The sequence below is a fragment of the Aulonocara sp. 'chitande type north' Nkhata Bay genome, linkage group LG6 (genome assembly GCF_057382095.1).
Source record: "Aulonocara sp. 'chitande type north' Nkhata Bay isolate Kocher_YH1m ecotype deep benthic linkage group LG6, A_spYH_male_GT1.1, whole genome shotgun sequence".
NCBI classification, from domain to species: Eukaryota; Metazoa; Chordata; class Actinopteri; order Cichliformes; family Cichlidae; genus Aulonocara; species Aulonocara sp. 'chitande type north' Nkhata Bay.
The window spans coordinates 32576843-32591786 of NC_141349.1; the positions used below are offsets into that span (position 1 = coordinate 32576843).

Sequence of the window (14944 nt, forward strand, 5' to 3'; positions counted from 1 at the left end):
TACAGACTGTGTAGACGGCGAGAACACACATAGGCTTCTCCCCACAGATGAACACACAAATGCTATTCCATTGATCTGTTAATCTAGTGGGTTGGAGAAGTGCAAGAGTCTCATTTAGTTAAAATCATTACCCTTCCCACAAGATAGATAGAGATATAGGGATTTAGAGAGAGAGGAGAAAACAAGGACTTGGAAAGACAGAGTGGGGCACACAATGACACAGAACCGATAAAATAATCCCGATGCAAGGAGAGAAAGAGATAAAAAGTTAAACAACGTGAAGGGAAATTTCCTTTGCCAATGCTGCTTCACAAAAAATCTGTTTTCCTGACTTTTTCAGTGTTTTTTCTGCCTCCCTGCCCTATGTTCTGTAGGCTCCAACATATCACATGGACTGCAAAGGGCTTTGCAGTGGGAATTCATTGTAGCGGTCGATAGCGCTTGGTGAGTGATCTATCGACAAAGTAGGAGCGTGTGAGAGAAGAGTTCAATACACTTCAATTTAGCTCCACTTGCTTTAATTACTTCCACCATGTGTATGTGTGTATGCGTGTCCGTGTGTTAGAACACATGAAACTAATAATAAAATTACTGATCTCGGGGTTTGTTGAATGTGTAGACAGGGCTTACGGAAAACTGTGTAATGTGATTGAGTGCAGTTTTATAGAGCATGTCATCAAAGCATTTTCCTTCAAAACTGTCTGAATTCTTCAAGGTGTGGAAACATTCCTCAGAAATGTTGGTCCATATTGACATGAAAGCAACTTATAGTTGGCGCAGAATCTCCCATTCCACCATATCCCAAAGGTGGCCTGTTAGACTGAGATTTGGTGACTGTGGAGCCCATTTCAGTATAATTAACTCAGTGTCATGTTTGAAAACTGAGTTTTAGTTATCCAACAAAAAGCAACCATCAGAAGATGGGTACAATTGGTCATACATTTAAAGCAACAACACCTGGGTAGGTTGTGGTGTTTAGAAGATGCTCAGTTCCCACTGAGAACCCCAAAGTCTGCCAAGAAACGTCCCCCACACATTATACTACCTGAGCCATATAATGTGTGGGCTACAGGGCTGGATGGATCCAAGCTTTCTTACTGTTTATGCCAAATTCAGACCCTACCATTGAAATGTCACAGCAGAAAGTGAGACACATCCGACCAGGCACCATTTTAAAAAAAAGACTTTTAAGACTCTTTTGTCTAATTTGTTTAATTTCTAGCCTAAGTTTCTTGTTCTTAGCTGACAGGAGTGGCACCCATTGGTCTTCTGCTGCTGTTGTCCATCTACTTCAACATTCAATTTGTTGTGCATTCAAAGATGCTCTTCTACATATGTTGAAAGTAACAAATTACTACCTTCCTGTCATCTCAAAGTTGTGTGACCATTCTCTTTTCACCTCAGGTATCAACAAGGTATCTGCACTGCTGCTCACTCTTTGACCTAACCCCCCTCCCAAAACAAAACAATACAGAGCTGCCTTAAACCTACATTTTTTTTCCAAAGGCCACCACAGGAGGACTCCCCGCAGTCTGATTTTAAAAATGTCCATGAGAAAAAGCCCAGCAGCCTTTCCCTGCTTGTAAACACATACCTGCTGGCTTTTTGATATTGTTCACTGCTTTCGTGTCATTTTTAAATCAAAGCGATGCTTATTTTGTAAAATTACTGTTCCCAGCGAGCGTGGGACGTTCATCGTTTACTCAGTCAGATCAGCCCCTTGGTAGTCATGTCAGGTTTTAAAACACCAAGCTATTGATGCCAGAAATGCACAGCTTGAAGTTTCACAGCAGGCTGTCACTAACAAGTGAGTAAGTGGACATTTGCCACACTAACCTATGATTCTTTATCCTTAGAGTTTTTATGTTTGGATCACTCTTTGAAACCCCAATAAAATGCCTGTCTCACCTTTGTGTCGCTTCACAAAATGCTATGTTGTTAACACTTGTCCCTGCTGGCGAGAAAATACTCACTGCTGCTGCTTTTTTCAGCAGTCATCAAACTCTGACTGGTGTTTACAACTGTCCAGTCATAAGAAGAATTAACAAGTCTACTAGGGTTTGATGCACCACAATGAGGTAAAGAAGAGGACACAGACTCCAGACATGGACAAGCAACATAAAGGTGAGAGTTATGATTTTTTTTTTCAAAGAGGAAGTATTAGTTTCCCAAGAGAAAAAAATTCAGGGATGGAGAGTATCTGTTTTGCACACATAAATCTTTAAATTAAAAAGCAAAGAACATACAGTCCCTTTATTTTACAAAGGAATCTTCCAGGTCTGTTTCCTCTGTGGTGAATGGGTTACTCCCAAAAAATGTAATTGCGCACACAATATGTCCTTTTACTTGCTTCTTTTACATCAAGCTAACAAAGCCAAAACAACTGGAAACTGACCTTTCAAAGTAGTTTTTTAAATGAAACTGAATAATATCAACTCAACATATTTATCTATATAGTTAAAAAAAAGATTTTTTTAATCAAATGTTATCTTTTATATGCTGTAAATGGTGAATATTATATTCTACTCAAGCATAATATTGGTAGTTATCATCCTCTTAGCATTCATATTTGTTCTCTTCTGTTTTCTCTTAAATGCAAATTTGATTTTTCTGTTTTCTCTTCCTCATTGCACTCTTTCTCCCTGTAGTCCCCTTTGTGTCGTATGCTAATGGATAGTTCCCCTCCTATTAAGAATTTAAGAGTGAATTTGTCCACGAATCCATAACATTGAGCAAACATGTTCACAGTAAGCCTCATAAATAATTTTACATCACAAGGGTGGAGAACCACAGGGGATTAAGTGTCTACTGTCTTATCTTTAATCCCTTCTTTTCCTTCATTACTTCCCCCCCCCCCACACACACATTTTCATTGTTTCTCAAGTTACGGTATCACTTCCCATCTATAAAATGTAACATAAGTTAAAAAGGGAAAACAATCCAATTTATTTGATCTAGAAGTTTCTTTTTTTTTTCTTAAGCTTCACAATGAGGGGAACTAAAGGTTATAAAACCCACTATAAACAGCAACCTGGCATCCGAAACCCATCTGTAATCCACAAGTACAGGTTCTTAACTTGATGAGTAAAATGATTTGAGACTTGTGGTAGTATTGAAAATGAAGCTGATTGAAAATGTATTTCTGTGATCAAAAGAAAATTGTACAAGTATCACCTAAGGGGCAGTTACTGGAACACTGACCACTTTGCACTACACACTAATTTTCACCATTTTGGTCCAGACAGGAATTTGAATTGTGCATTACACATTCCTGCAGATGTTTCTTAGATTTATGATGTAGTGCAATTTGCACCACTCTCTTGCACAGTCTCAGCCTTACTGTTTTTAACTTTCCTTCACCCTAACCTCATCTATCATCAGCATAAAAATTGGATTTATTTATTTAAGTATTCTACTTACCAATTTTCTTGCCTTCATATTTCACCCCACAATAGACTTGTGACTTGCCCAAAGTGTCCAGGTTTGCACTGTTACAGCAGGGACAGGCTCCACCACCCCCATGACACTAAAACGAATAAGAAGTGAAGACAATGGACAGATGGATGTAAAGGTGGACATTTTTTTTTGCCTAAGGATGAACTGTGATCAACGTTAGTGATCTCAATGATGTTTTCAATCTAGTAAAAATAAAAGGGACAATTTTAGTTTCTCCAATATTTTGGATTTTGGCCAAACAGCTTTGAAACTTTCCCATCAGCCACAGCTAATAGAGTACTAACAGACTAAGACAAGATGGTAAAGATATGTAAATTATTTAACTCTCTGAACATAAGTATATTAATATTACCGTGTCAGCAGAGCATTTAGCTCAAACCATTGCTGTATAGATTCACAAAACTAGCTAGCTGGATACAGATTTACATACTGCACGTAGACACATGGCATGTTTTTGTGTGCTTTTTTCTAAGACAGAAAATATGATATACACTTTGTGTCTACTACAGAAAGAATCAGCCAGTGTACTAGCTCATGTAGTGCATGCCTGCGCACTATCTTCCCTGCGATCTTCTGCAACCTATAATTGACTTTTATATGCATCTACACACAAGGAGGAGGGTAATTCTAGCTTGAGTCTTCTTTTACTCTACACTTGAGTTCGCTGTTCTTTATTTCAAATAATTTAATAGCAGTACAAAAAAGGAAAACAAAGAAAAAGCTAGAGTGGCTGAGGTGCTTTTATTCTTCAGTCAGTTTGAGGTACGAGTACGACTAAATGCAGGAAATGAACTTAAATTATCTTATGGTCCAAAAGAAAACATCCAACCTGGCTAGCTTAATGGGTTATTTTGCTTGACTTCTTTCCCACAATGTGCATTTCCTGTACAGCTTTCAAATACCTCTGCTCCTGTTGTTTTTTTAGTCACACCTGCAGGTTGGACTGAGTTTGTCATCCACTTTATACCTCTGTTTGTGCAAAAACATGCATTAAATGACACCACAAGCATCATTCAGTCATCTAAATTAATTAAAAAGAAGGCAGAAATTGCAGTTAGAGGAAAAACCACTGATTTTATGAACTCTTGCACTGCCAATTATGCCCTGTTGATATGTTTGCATGACTTAAAAGGTAAGGTAATTAAACTACTGCCAGCTGCTAACTGTCAGCAGCCTCTATAAACTAAGAAAACATTGTGATTGTGCAAAAAAAGAAGTTGATTTTTAAAATAAAATCCGTAGAATGTTTTGATCTTACAAAACTTCACCTTTCGTTTTTTTCCCCAATCTCGTGTCCTACCCATGTCTTGTATAATTTGTGGTTTTTAGGTGTGTGGATATGAGCTGAAGTCAGTGGTTAGATGGGTATTTTACATGGACTCTACCTTCTGCTTAACAACATGTTCAACGACTGCTTAAGAACTGTTGATGATAACAGGGTTGAAAATGTGCGCACCGGTGTGAATCTTTCATCTGCAATATGTCAGGTAACACTCTTTCATTGAAACAGACCCAGCAAAAACAGCAGGAGGGTGTGGAGTTGCATTTCAAGTACACTTGGTTTACTTTTTCCTGTGATGTGGTTTACCTCAGTATTGTTGTGTCTTCTGAGATAATTTATCGCTTATTTTTTTCTAGTTTTTTCATGTCCTTTACGCTTTAGTTTCTGTTATTGTCAATGCTTTTGCTTGTAAATTTGTGAGTAGTTTTAATGCATTAAGTAATCTATATAATATGTATTAGATTAACATCTATTGACCAAAAAAAGCCATTTGAACTTGTCCTTGGTGGAAAAAATATTAAAAGAATTAAAGGAAAATTTAGAAATTATTTTTTAAAGCTTTATTTTTTGGAAAGACAGAATAGAAAGATTTTGTTAAAAACAACATGGCCAATGGCAGAGACATACGCAAACGGCTTTAAAGCTGTGTGGCTACCCCCTGGTTTTAGTTCTCTTTATCTGGGACTTCCATTTGGTGCACAGTAAGGCCTCAGTCACACAGAATACCACTAGATCCTCCAGTTGCAAGTCAAAAATCAGTATTTCCCAACCAGTTGGCTGTTGGTTCCTGAAGGTTGCCAGCTGATGCTGGGTGAAGAGGAGACTGCACTAAGATCTCCTTGTCATTGCTTTGGTTGCAAGCAGCCTGTAGTTTGCATGAAAAACATCAGCTGGTCTACAAACACTCTCTGAGATGTAGAGAAGTTGGAATAAAAGTGACAAACAATGGCAATTGTGAACATTCCCCTTCAAAGTAAAGGTGGTGCCTTGCCACTGCAATCAGCATATTTCAAAGGGTAAAACATTTATTTTGAAGGTGAATGCAAATCAGAACATTTCAGGTTTGCGTCACACTTTTGACAGTTTGACTACCACTCGGCAATTAGTCTATAAACAAGTCAAACTACAGGATTACTTTGGCAACCAAAGTAATCACAAGGAGGTTTTTGGTCCAGCAACATATACCTCTTTGAGACCAATGCTAGCGGCTGCTGGTAAACTCTACAAACAACTTCCCAATTGAACACGGCACACACACTTCTCCTTAGGTTGTGCCAAAGGCTCACTGACCAGTCTATGCCTGTTTGACTGGGGGCTTTAGCAATCGATTTCACAACGACTGCCAGCAACCTTCACTCGTAACAGATTGCTGAGTATTCATTTTCTCTTCATTACCAGTGGTTGCAAAATGACTCTGCCGAATGAGTGTCTAGGTCTGTCTGACTGAGGCTTAAAGCTAGATAAACATCTACACCTACGAGATACCACCAACAACCTTACAACAACATATAACACACATCACAACTGGCAACAGCCACAACATTTTTATTTATTTTGAGTTGCGTTGCTGACCATCCAAAGAACACCATTCCAGGATTCACTCTCCCTTTTCTGCAGTTTTACTTTCCACTGATATTTATTTAGCTGCCAAATGTTCCATCATGATATCCAACCATTCGATCTATTGGTACTCATCAATGCATCTTTAATCAAACTATATATATTTTTTCAAACTTAGTACCTTGAGATCATTAAAATGAGAGAAACTGAAAATGTTCTCATTAAGCTAAAAAAAGATCCCCAAAAGGTCCATCATTAAGGCAGGCTAAAGCTCAACTACTCAGTTGTTTCTTTCTAGTTTGAACAGCATTTAATTAAGTTTATTAAGACGTATCTATCAAAAGCTGGATGAGTTCATAGCTGTCTAATATGTCTAAGAATTTGGGATGAACACTTTTTCTTCTGTGAATTCATCGCAGCTGAGTCACCCCCACAGAACCATTAATCTCACACACAGAGACCTGATGAAAGCTTGAGTACGCACACCTTAGGAGTGTGTGTGTGTGTGTTGACGTCTGCAGGAAGAACACCTGTGTGGATTCTGCTTGTTGCACATACGTACCAGCACACACACTTTATTTTTAAGGGAATACGTTATCACTGTTACGCTTAGAGCTTATAGTTTGTCAGAACAGTACATTTAGAGGCACATTGGCTTAAAAGTACTTTGCTAAAGAAGCAGCGTTTGAAGAAGGTTAAATTTAATTTACTTTCAGCGTTCTGCCCACAAGTTCAAAATTTTGTGTCAAAATAAGGTACTATACTCCTGAAGCAGATAATATTGAATTTTCTTGTTATTTTAGTGGAGATATAAAACGTTTAGCCTTCCAGGAGAAACAACAGTATGTGTAACAGAGTAAGACAAATGCCTCAGAGGAGCTTTTTTTCCACTACTTGGAAGAGAAAGGCGAGAAACATTAGTGGGAGGTTTGACGAGATTTAAAGAATTTTACCACATTTTTTCCCCTTGTTTTCTATGATGATTCCTGCATGGATCCAGCAGTGGAGATCTAACCAGTCAGTGGAAAACCCCACAGAGGATAGACGGAGAAAGAAGAAACAGGATTGAGGCATGGCAATGCACACACACACACACACACACACACACACACACACACACACACAGGCCTTCACACATCAGTCAGACAGCCCTCTAGTCAGGAGAACCCCTGGCTCACCTTCACACAGATTCACAGATCACACGCACACACACGCACACACACAGAAGTTGTGCTGACATGAATCTGTGCAGTCACTTTGAGTCACATAAACATGCCTCTCCCTCCCTGCAAACACACACACACACTTCAAAGGAAGATTGTAACCCGACAGACCAGCAAAGCACTAAGAACCCATATAGTTTTTTTCCTCTCTATTTTATCTTCTCCGAAACCCACCTGTTTCTTGAAAACTTTTAAGTCATACATGCCTCTCTCTTTTTCCTAGTTTTTAAGATGTTTCTCTCTTGCTGTGTCTGACATGAAGTTTCAGTCAGTATCCATATGCTGGTACTCAGGTACCGTTTGTGTGATGTTCTTTTCCTCTTAGCCTACACTGTACACCCCTATCAGAGGATTATACACACACTGAACCGTGTCCTAACTAGACACAATGTAACCGTGCTCCAGCCTGTACAACTGGGCAGATATGAACGAAAGCACTATGTAATCTTATCTGAAACATGTTGCCAAGCTGATGAGCCAGTATGCTGGCACCATCCTATGCATGACAGTATCTCCTTGATGTGAAATGCAGCTGGACACATAAAAGAATATCAGGCAAATAAGAAGGAGCTGCTCTCTTCCCAGTTTCACACCAGCCAGATGTTTCAGGGTACAGGTAGCCTTCCATCAGTACTGTACAGAGTTAGGCTTTGTTAGGCCATTTTAGCCTTGACCCCAGTACACAGGGGTCCTGTGGATGTCACAACAGGGGGTTATTCAGGACTCCGATAACTATAGAGCCTGTTCAAGCACTTAGCCTGCACAAAGTAGATTAAAGGTTACCAAACATTACGTGGGGGGCAAATCCCTTAATCACACGTGGGCCTCAGGTAATTCTAGTCCCGTGTGAAGAGTACTTAAGGTGTGCTAAAGTAATTCTAAAGATTGACATGTTTCTTGGTTATGCTAACTAGCCTACTCCAGTTTCACTCTCCTTTAAGAGCCTTAATTAAATTTTGTTTGAATTATTAAACTTTAACAAACAGATGCACAGAGTAATAAAACATGCTTACCTCAAGGGCCATTTACAAGCTTTTGATCTTCATGCACAGCTTTTATCCAAAGATAGATTTGGATTATTTTGTGGACTATCCTAAGCACCTTTGCCTTTAATTCATTTTGCTATACCCACAAAAGCTTGCAGTGCACTTTAAGTAGCATATCTGTAAAATGTTATTATAGCTAGTTAAGTTGCTAATTATTGGTAGCTCCATGAGATGTTTGAAGAAGGAGCGAAGTTAAGTTGTTCTCACTGGGAACTTTGTTTTTGCCTCCACAGAGGTTTAAGCCTTTACATAATGTTTATATAACCACACAATAATATATAGAATCTGTACAAAAGGAGCCAGATTTTGGTAATACAAGCTTCAGTAGAGGAGGCTTTGGGAAAAAACAGTAAATGAAGAACACATTCACTGACGTGCAATCTCAAAAGCACTCACTGTCATCTTATAGTAAACAAGGAACGGGAAGTCTTGCCCCAGACTTCTAGTTATCTGTTATTTGCATATCTGCTGCAAAGTTTTGCAGTTGTAGAAACATTTCATCACTCATCCAAGTGACTTCTTCACTCTCAGCCAACTGCAGGTTTCCCCAACCTTATAAACACTGCAGTTGCACAATGACTGAAACTAGCACCAAGTTGCAAGCTCAGTTTCATGATCGTTAATATGCAAATGATCATGACCACTGATCAGTGACTATGAGTACTATTCACAAAGTTGGGATGGTGATGATGAAAGAGTTCAGCAATGGTCATTCCCTTTTCACATATAAAGCCTCCCTGAGTTGTCAAAGGAGCTTGCAAAGAAAAGCGTCTGGAGTTCTTTAAGTTGCTTGAAGACGTTTCACCTCTCATCCGAGAAGCTTCTTCAGTTCTAAGGTCAAATGGTGGAGAGTCCCAGATATAAATATATATATTTATATCTGGGATATATATCCAGATATAAATATATATATTTATATCTAGATATATATCCCTGAGTTCCATCAAGTCAAATGCAATCAACTTTCTGTGATTAAGAACTGATGATTTCATAAGACTGGGCCTTTTATAGTAAAAAAGGGGAACTTTAAGATCATAATTTTTGAACAGCTGCTAACTGGACTTTGAAGTGAGCAGCTAGTAAATAATCCTTTGAATTATAGTGTTTGGTCAATATCGATACTGAACTCAACACACCGTGTTGAATGAAACCTGGGAAATATTCTGTGCAAAATGCTTTAAACACTACTAAACAAACATCATGCTTTCTCGTCTTGATGCATTCTCAATCATCCAGGAAAGTAAATCTCCAAAAGTTGATTCTGTTCATCTGGACGTAGCGTTTTGTGGGAGAAACGTTTCGTCACTCATCCAAGTGACTTCTTCAGTCTCAGCTGACTGCAGGTTTGGGAGGTCCCCAGCCCATTGTTCCTTCAGTGGGCTGGTTTCAGTCATTATGCAAATGTACTGTTTATAAGATTTGGGAAACCTGCAGTCAGCTGAGACTGAAGAAGTCACTTGGATGAGTGACAAAACGTTTCTCCCACAAAACGCTACGTCCAGATGAACAGAATCAACTTTTGGAGATTTACTTTCTCCTTCATCGTACTCGTCTTTGTCATGTTAGCTTTACCTTTTTAGTAATACAGATAACTGAACACTGTGATTGATAAATGATTAAGGCAGTGAAGACTCTAATGATGATTAAAGCTGGCTGAAAGTCAAACAATGGACTGCAATCTCTCTTTAACTTTTGCCATTGTGAAATTTGACCAAATCAGTTTCAGGTGTGTTAAGAATGAGGGATGACTCACACAGGATATGTGAATGAAAGAGCCATAGCATTAGCCCTGTCAATCACGTGTCTAGTTGGAGATCACAGTAACTCATTGCCCCATCTCGCTGTCTTCCGTACTTCAAATTGTGATCCATTTAACTACAAAAAAGATGCTAAATATTTTTTTCCAATTCAGGCTTTTTTTTTTTAAAACAAATTTTGTGGACGTTGTTAACTAAGAGAGGGCTGATAATCCAGCTATCAGGTTATCTGTGCCATGTAACATGTATAGCATGATGTATAGTATATTGAAGGGGAAATCTAGCAATATTACTTGTCAAAAACAATGTACCAGTTTTTTAAATGACTATTTTAACTGTATAAATAACTTAAATTAATATCAGTGTATAAATCAGTACTATGTGCAGCTCTTGATGTGATTATTAAGAATGGAAAAATGCCCAAATGATGTCATTTCAGTTGTCTTGCTTTTTTTTGGAGAGTAACAAATATTAAAGTTGAAATATGGGAATTTTTCTGTGTGTGTGATTGAATCACAGAATAGGGTAGCTTTCAACTTTTACTTCCTCGTATCTTCTTTCTTCCTGTTTTCTGGATATTGCCCCTGCCTCCCAGTAGACAGGGACTGACAAAAAAGGAGGCTTCTAGAAGAGCTGAGAGGGAGGAATCACACACGTGTGCTATGCAGAAGTCTTATATAAACTTTTTTCACACAAAAATGCTACACCACCACAGTTTAACATTGCAAAAGACTTAAAGTGCATCTATTTCTTATGGATGTCTATTTTTAAGGTTAGTGATTGGTTGTTCCAGACAAGTTCTCCAGATAAATGTTGTACTAGTCATAAAGAAGTCAACGTTTTTAATATCATTGCCAACATGCAGATTAAGTTAACCACATTGGCTCAAACAGACAAAGCACTGGAAAGATTGGAAAGACTGATATGATCGATATTGCAGTTTAAGAAGTCATAGCGTCAATATGCAGAACACAAAGTCTCAAAAACTATGAAAAGACCTCCTTCAATGACCACAAAACAACAGTTTATACTATGATGATAAAATAAATAAGAAAAATCTCGTGCATATTCTGGATGTTTTTATTTTATTTTATCTCATAGCTGTAAAAATATAGTCTCAAAATAAATAAATATATGAAATAAATATACTGTATGTCCTTGGAAAGGAAAACTCATAAATAAGAATAAAGATTTCAAAATGTCTGTAAAGGTGTCTTTGTCAGTCCCATCCATTGTTTGACAGCAGTCGGAATTCCTTCACTGGCTTCCATAAGAGCTCCATTACAAAACACACCATCCCACACACAGGACACTGTTATTCTTCTCTTCCTCCTCATGCATTTTGCAGAAAAATCATAGTCTGGATTGATTTCAAAGGGTACTTCACCCATGCCATCACAACAGTCATTTCAGTACATGTGATTATCCCAGCTCTAAGACCCGTTTTACAGAACAAATGTGGCTGCCTTCCAGTGCATGAACTTTTTTTAATGTAAACCAGCCACACTTTATAGTGGGTTTTGCATGTAAATTATTTGTTTACTTAGCAGCCACAGTAATGTTGGAATAAAAGGTCGACTCAAAACATCAAAATTGACAAGACACAGCAGTAAAAGGTTACTAGCAGCCAGTGGTTAATCTCAGCTATCAAGTTCACAGCTTTGTCCTTTTGAACATGCAGTCTGGGCAAGCAGATAGTTGGATTTCATTAGTGAAACTTAATAAAAATTTAAAGATCATCCGTTTGGCCACCAGGGCTTTTGCATAGGCTGATAAGGTGAAAATATGTGGAGCCCCAGTAGTCTCTGTCATGGGGCTCTTCACAGGTTCCACAGAAGATCCCTGATGCTGTTCAGTCACATTCCCCAACCAGTCGGGTTTTCTTTCCTTCCTCCATGCCAGCAGTGGGGAGTGTTGATTTGGTGCACTTTTACGATCCTATTTTTTCCACATAAACAAGATCATCCATCTCCCTTAAGGGGATGACCTCGGGTGCACTTCTGCTTTTAACCTTGCTTTTCACCAGCTAATTCATTCTGCCTCAGCTCTGACCCAGTATGTCTCTGTACAGCTCTGGAACTCTTTCTGGATCTACAGGTCTTGGTAGGAAGTGAGTGAACCTCTGATGCCTCCTTGATCTTGTTCCATCACGGGACGTCCCATCTTTGTTCAAAGCAACAAAATAAAATGAACCTTTCTCTCCATGCCGATAGATGTTAGAGGAGTAGGTGTTGTACCAGTTTTCTTCAAATTGCTCTCTGAAAACACATTCTGCTGACAGCTTCTCCTGCAGAAAGAGAGGACAACAACGGATGAGTTTTAGGGTGCAAAATGTGCCACCTACTGGCTGTGGACATCATTCTTGAAAAACAGAAATATGTGTGTGCCAATATGTATCTGTTCAAAGGTGTATACTTACAGAGCCGTACAATTCTCCCTTGCTGTTCATGGCAAGGTAAAGGCCACTGTCCACCCCTTTGATGCTGACGAGTCCCACAGCTAAACTGATGAATTCCAGTATACCTGCAAACACACATTACATTACATTAATTAAACAATCATTAATCAATTAAGCAATCATTAGCATATCTGGCAACATGGAAATATTAAATAGCAATTCATATTTGGTATAATAGAGCACTAGTCTTGCTGACAACGTTTCAGTTTACTAAATTGTGTCTGTTCTCCATACAAATTCGTAGAGTATGTCCATCAAATGCCTCTGACAAGTTAGGTTAGAGTGGTTTCTGGTATGAGGTTACAACCAAATCTCAAATGAAATGAATCAAGTACCAGAGGCGCTACAACCTTGCAGCGATAAATAATCTACTTTTGATGTGCCGCAACCTGCAGCTTTTTATCTTGATAGCTGGAGATAAGTTTGTAAAAGCGTCCAATCTAATCTGAAAGAGGAAACGTGGTAAAAAAAAAAAAAAAAAGTGCAAATATATAATATCTCAAATGTTGTTCCACCTGGAAATAGCGGCTGCATTCATGATTAGCGTTTGATTAAAGCAGCCTGTATTGGCATGGGTATTTCAAGTCACGACGGCTGTGACTGTAGGAGTGATGCAGCTATTTCCCCGTATGAGTTATAAGTCCTCTGTTATAACTCATGGCCACCTCTATTTTATATATTATTTGGTATACAATCCAGTAAGCTTTTCGCTGCTGTATGCTGATTATCACTATTTCCTCCCCTGTTTAGATTCTGTTTGTATGTGAGTCTGTCAGCGTCTCCACCACAATGATACCTGACAGTGTGTCAATCAGTCTGAAAATTCAAAATAGCTTTTCTATGCTCTTACTACTACTTGTGCTGCCAGAATTCACAGGCTCTGTACCGAATCTGCTGTGGTCTTTCCTGGTGCCCTGCACGGTGCCGTCAGGATGAATCTCCAGGTGGAACCCGGTCCTGCAGTACAGCTGCCTCCGCCTCAGAATCCCCTTCAGATGGCTGAGGTCCGCCAGGCTCCGGGACAGCCTCTCCGCAGACATTAGGTGCTCTTGCTGTTGTCCATGTCCCCCCATTATCAATCCGGTCGCCGAATTGTAGTCCACCGCCCCGGCAGGGGTGAGAATAAACTGAGAGCCAACTGGAGCCGGAACGGCACCAAAGCTGTCCAAAAATCCGTTGGCGAAGCTCCCAACCTCGGCCGCTGCCCCCATCACAGATGACACACCAGATCCTGTTTGCAGCGTAGGAGCTCCAAGTCGAGTTCCAAGTGATGAGTAGAGAGCCTCTATATGAGCAAGTGAGCGAAGGTCAAGCCGAAAGGCGAAGAAAGGGAAAAAGTTGACCGTGCGTGCAGAGAAAATCCCTGTGATCAGACTGGCATCTAATTGAGATTAAACTCCTGCGTTATCTTGATGTTGGATGAGTACGCATCCCCGCTTGCTGCAGCGTGTGTCCCCCGTCTCCTCTCTTCTGCTATTTATCCTTCTTTCCTCTCTTCTATTCTCTCCTCTTCAACTCGGGATACTCCCCCTTTGCTCCTGTGCGCACCAGGGTTTTCCTCTCTCTCTCCCTCTCTTTCTCACCCCCCTCTCTTGCTCTCTTGCTCTCTCTCGCTAAATTCACCTCAGCCTTTTATTTCTTCTCTCAAGTGATACCTCCCCCAGCAGCAGTGTGTAGCGCAGTGAAACCAGTGAAAACCACTCCACATTTATAGCGCACTGCCTCCTATTAACCCCAGGTTGCCTTTTATGCAAATATGGCCCGATCCCCTCTCTTTATGGCTAATTTTTGTTCTCGCTATTCTCCCGTCTCACCTTTGATGTTCAGTCTTAGCGCAGGGGCACGTGAGAGGAAAATTAATAACCACTAATAAAAATTAGCATGACAGGCGTATTTTCCCTTACTTCCCCTCAAGCCACATGAATGTTTCCCTAACTCACAAACGGGCAAAATGTCATTTTGCTCGTGGACACTTTAGCAGCAGATTAAACAGATTAAACTGTACAGGTGTTTATAAGAGTTGCTGCGGAGCGCGCGTCTCTGCAACTTGGGTGTGAAATAGTTGTGGAGAGAAAGAAACAGCGTGTGCATGTCAAATAGGCATGAAAGTGATGTTGCCATTATCTTAAATGCTTTACATCTCAGTGCCCCCATTTCGAAAT

General features: G+C 39.5%; 1 protein-coding gene across 1 annotated transcript; it reads right to left on the reverse strand.

Moving 5' to 3' along the window:
- Nucleotides 1-11325: 11325 nt before the first annotated feature.
- Nucleotides 11326-14287, reverse strand: fgf20a (fibroblast growth factor 20a). The gene is made up of 3 exons (XM_086297646.1): nucleotides 13669-14287; nucleotides 12744-12847; nucleotides 11326-12611 (listed from the first exon to the last, which is right to left on the reverse strand). Exons 1-3 carry the CDS (start codon nucleotides 13991-13993, stop codon nucleotides 12366-12368), a joined length of 675 nt encoding a protein of 224 aa, XP_086153772.1. The 5' UTR covers nucleotides 13994-14287; the 3' UTR covers nucleotides 11326-12365.
- Between the last annotated feature and the right edge of the window lie 657 nt (nucleotides 14288-14944).

Coding starts and splice junctions, on each gene's coding strand:
- fgf20a (XM_086297646.1), bottom strand. CDS start 13,993: ATGGGGGCAGCGGCCGAGGTTGGGAGCTTCGCCAACGGATTTTTGGAC. Junction 12,848..13,668: donor GAAAGACCACAGCAGATTCG/GTACAGAGCCTG, acceptor GTGTGTTTGCAG/GTATACTGGAATTCATCAGT. Junction 12,612..12,743: donor AGGGAGAATTGTACGGCTCT/GTAAGTATACAC, acceptor CTCTTTCTGCAG/GAGAAGCTGTCAGCAGAATG.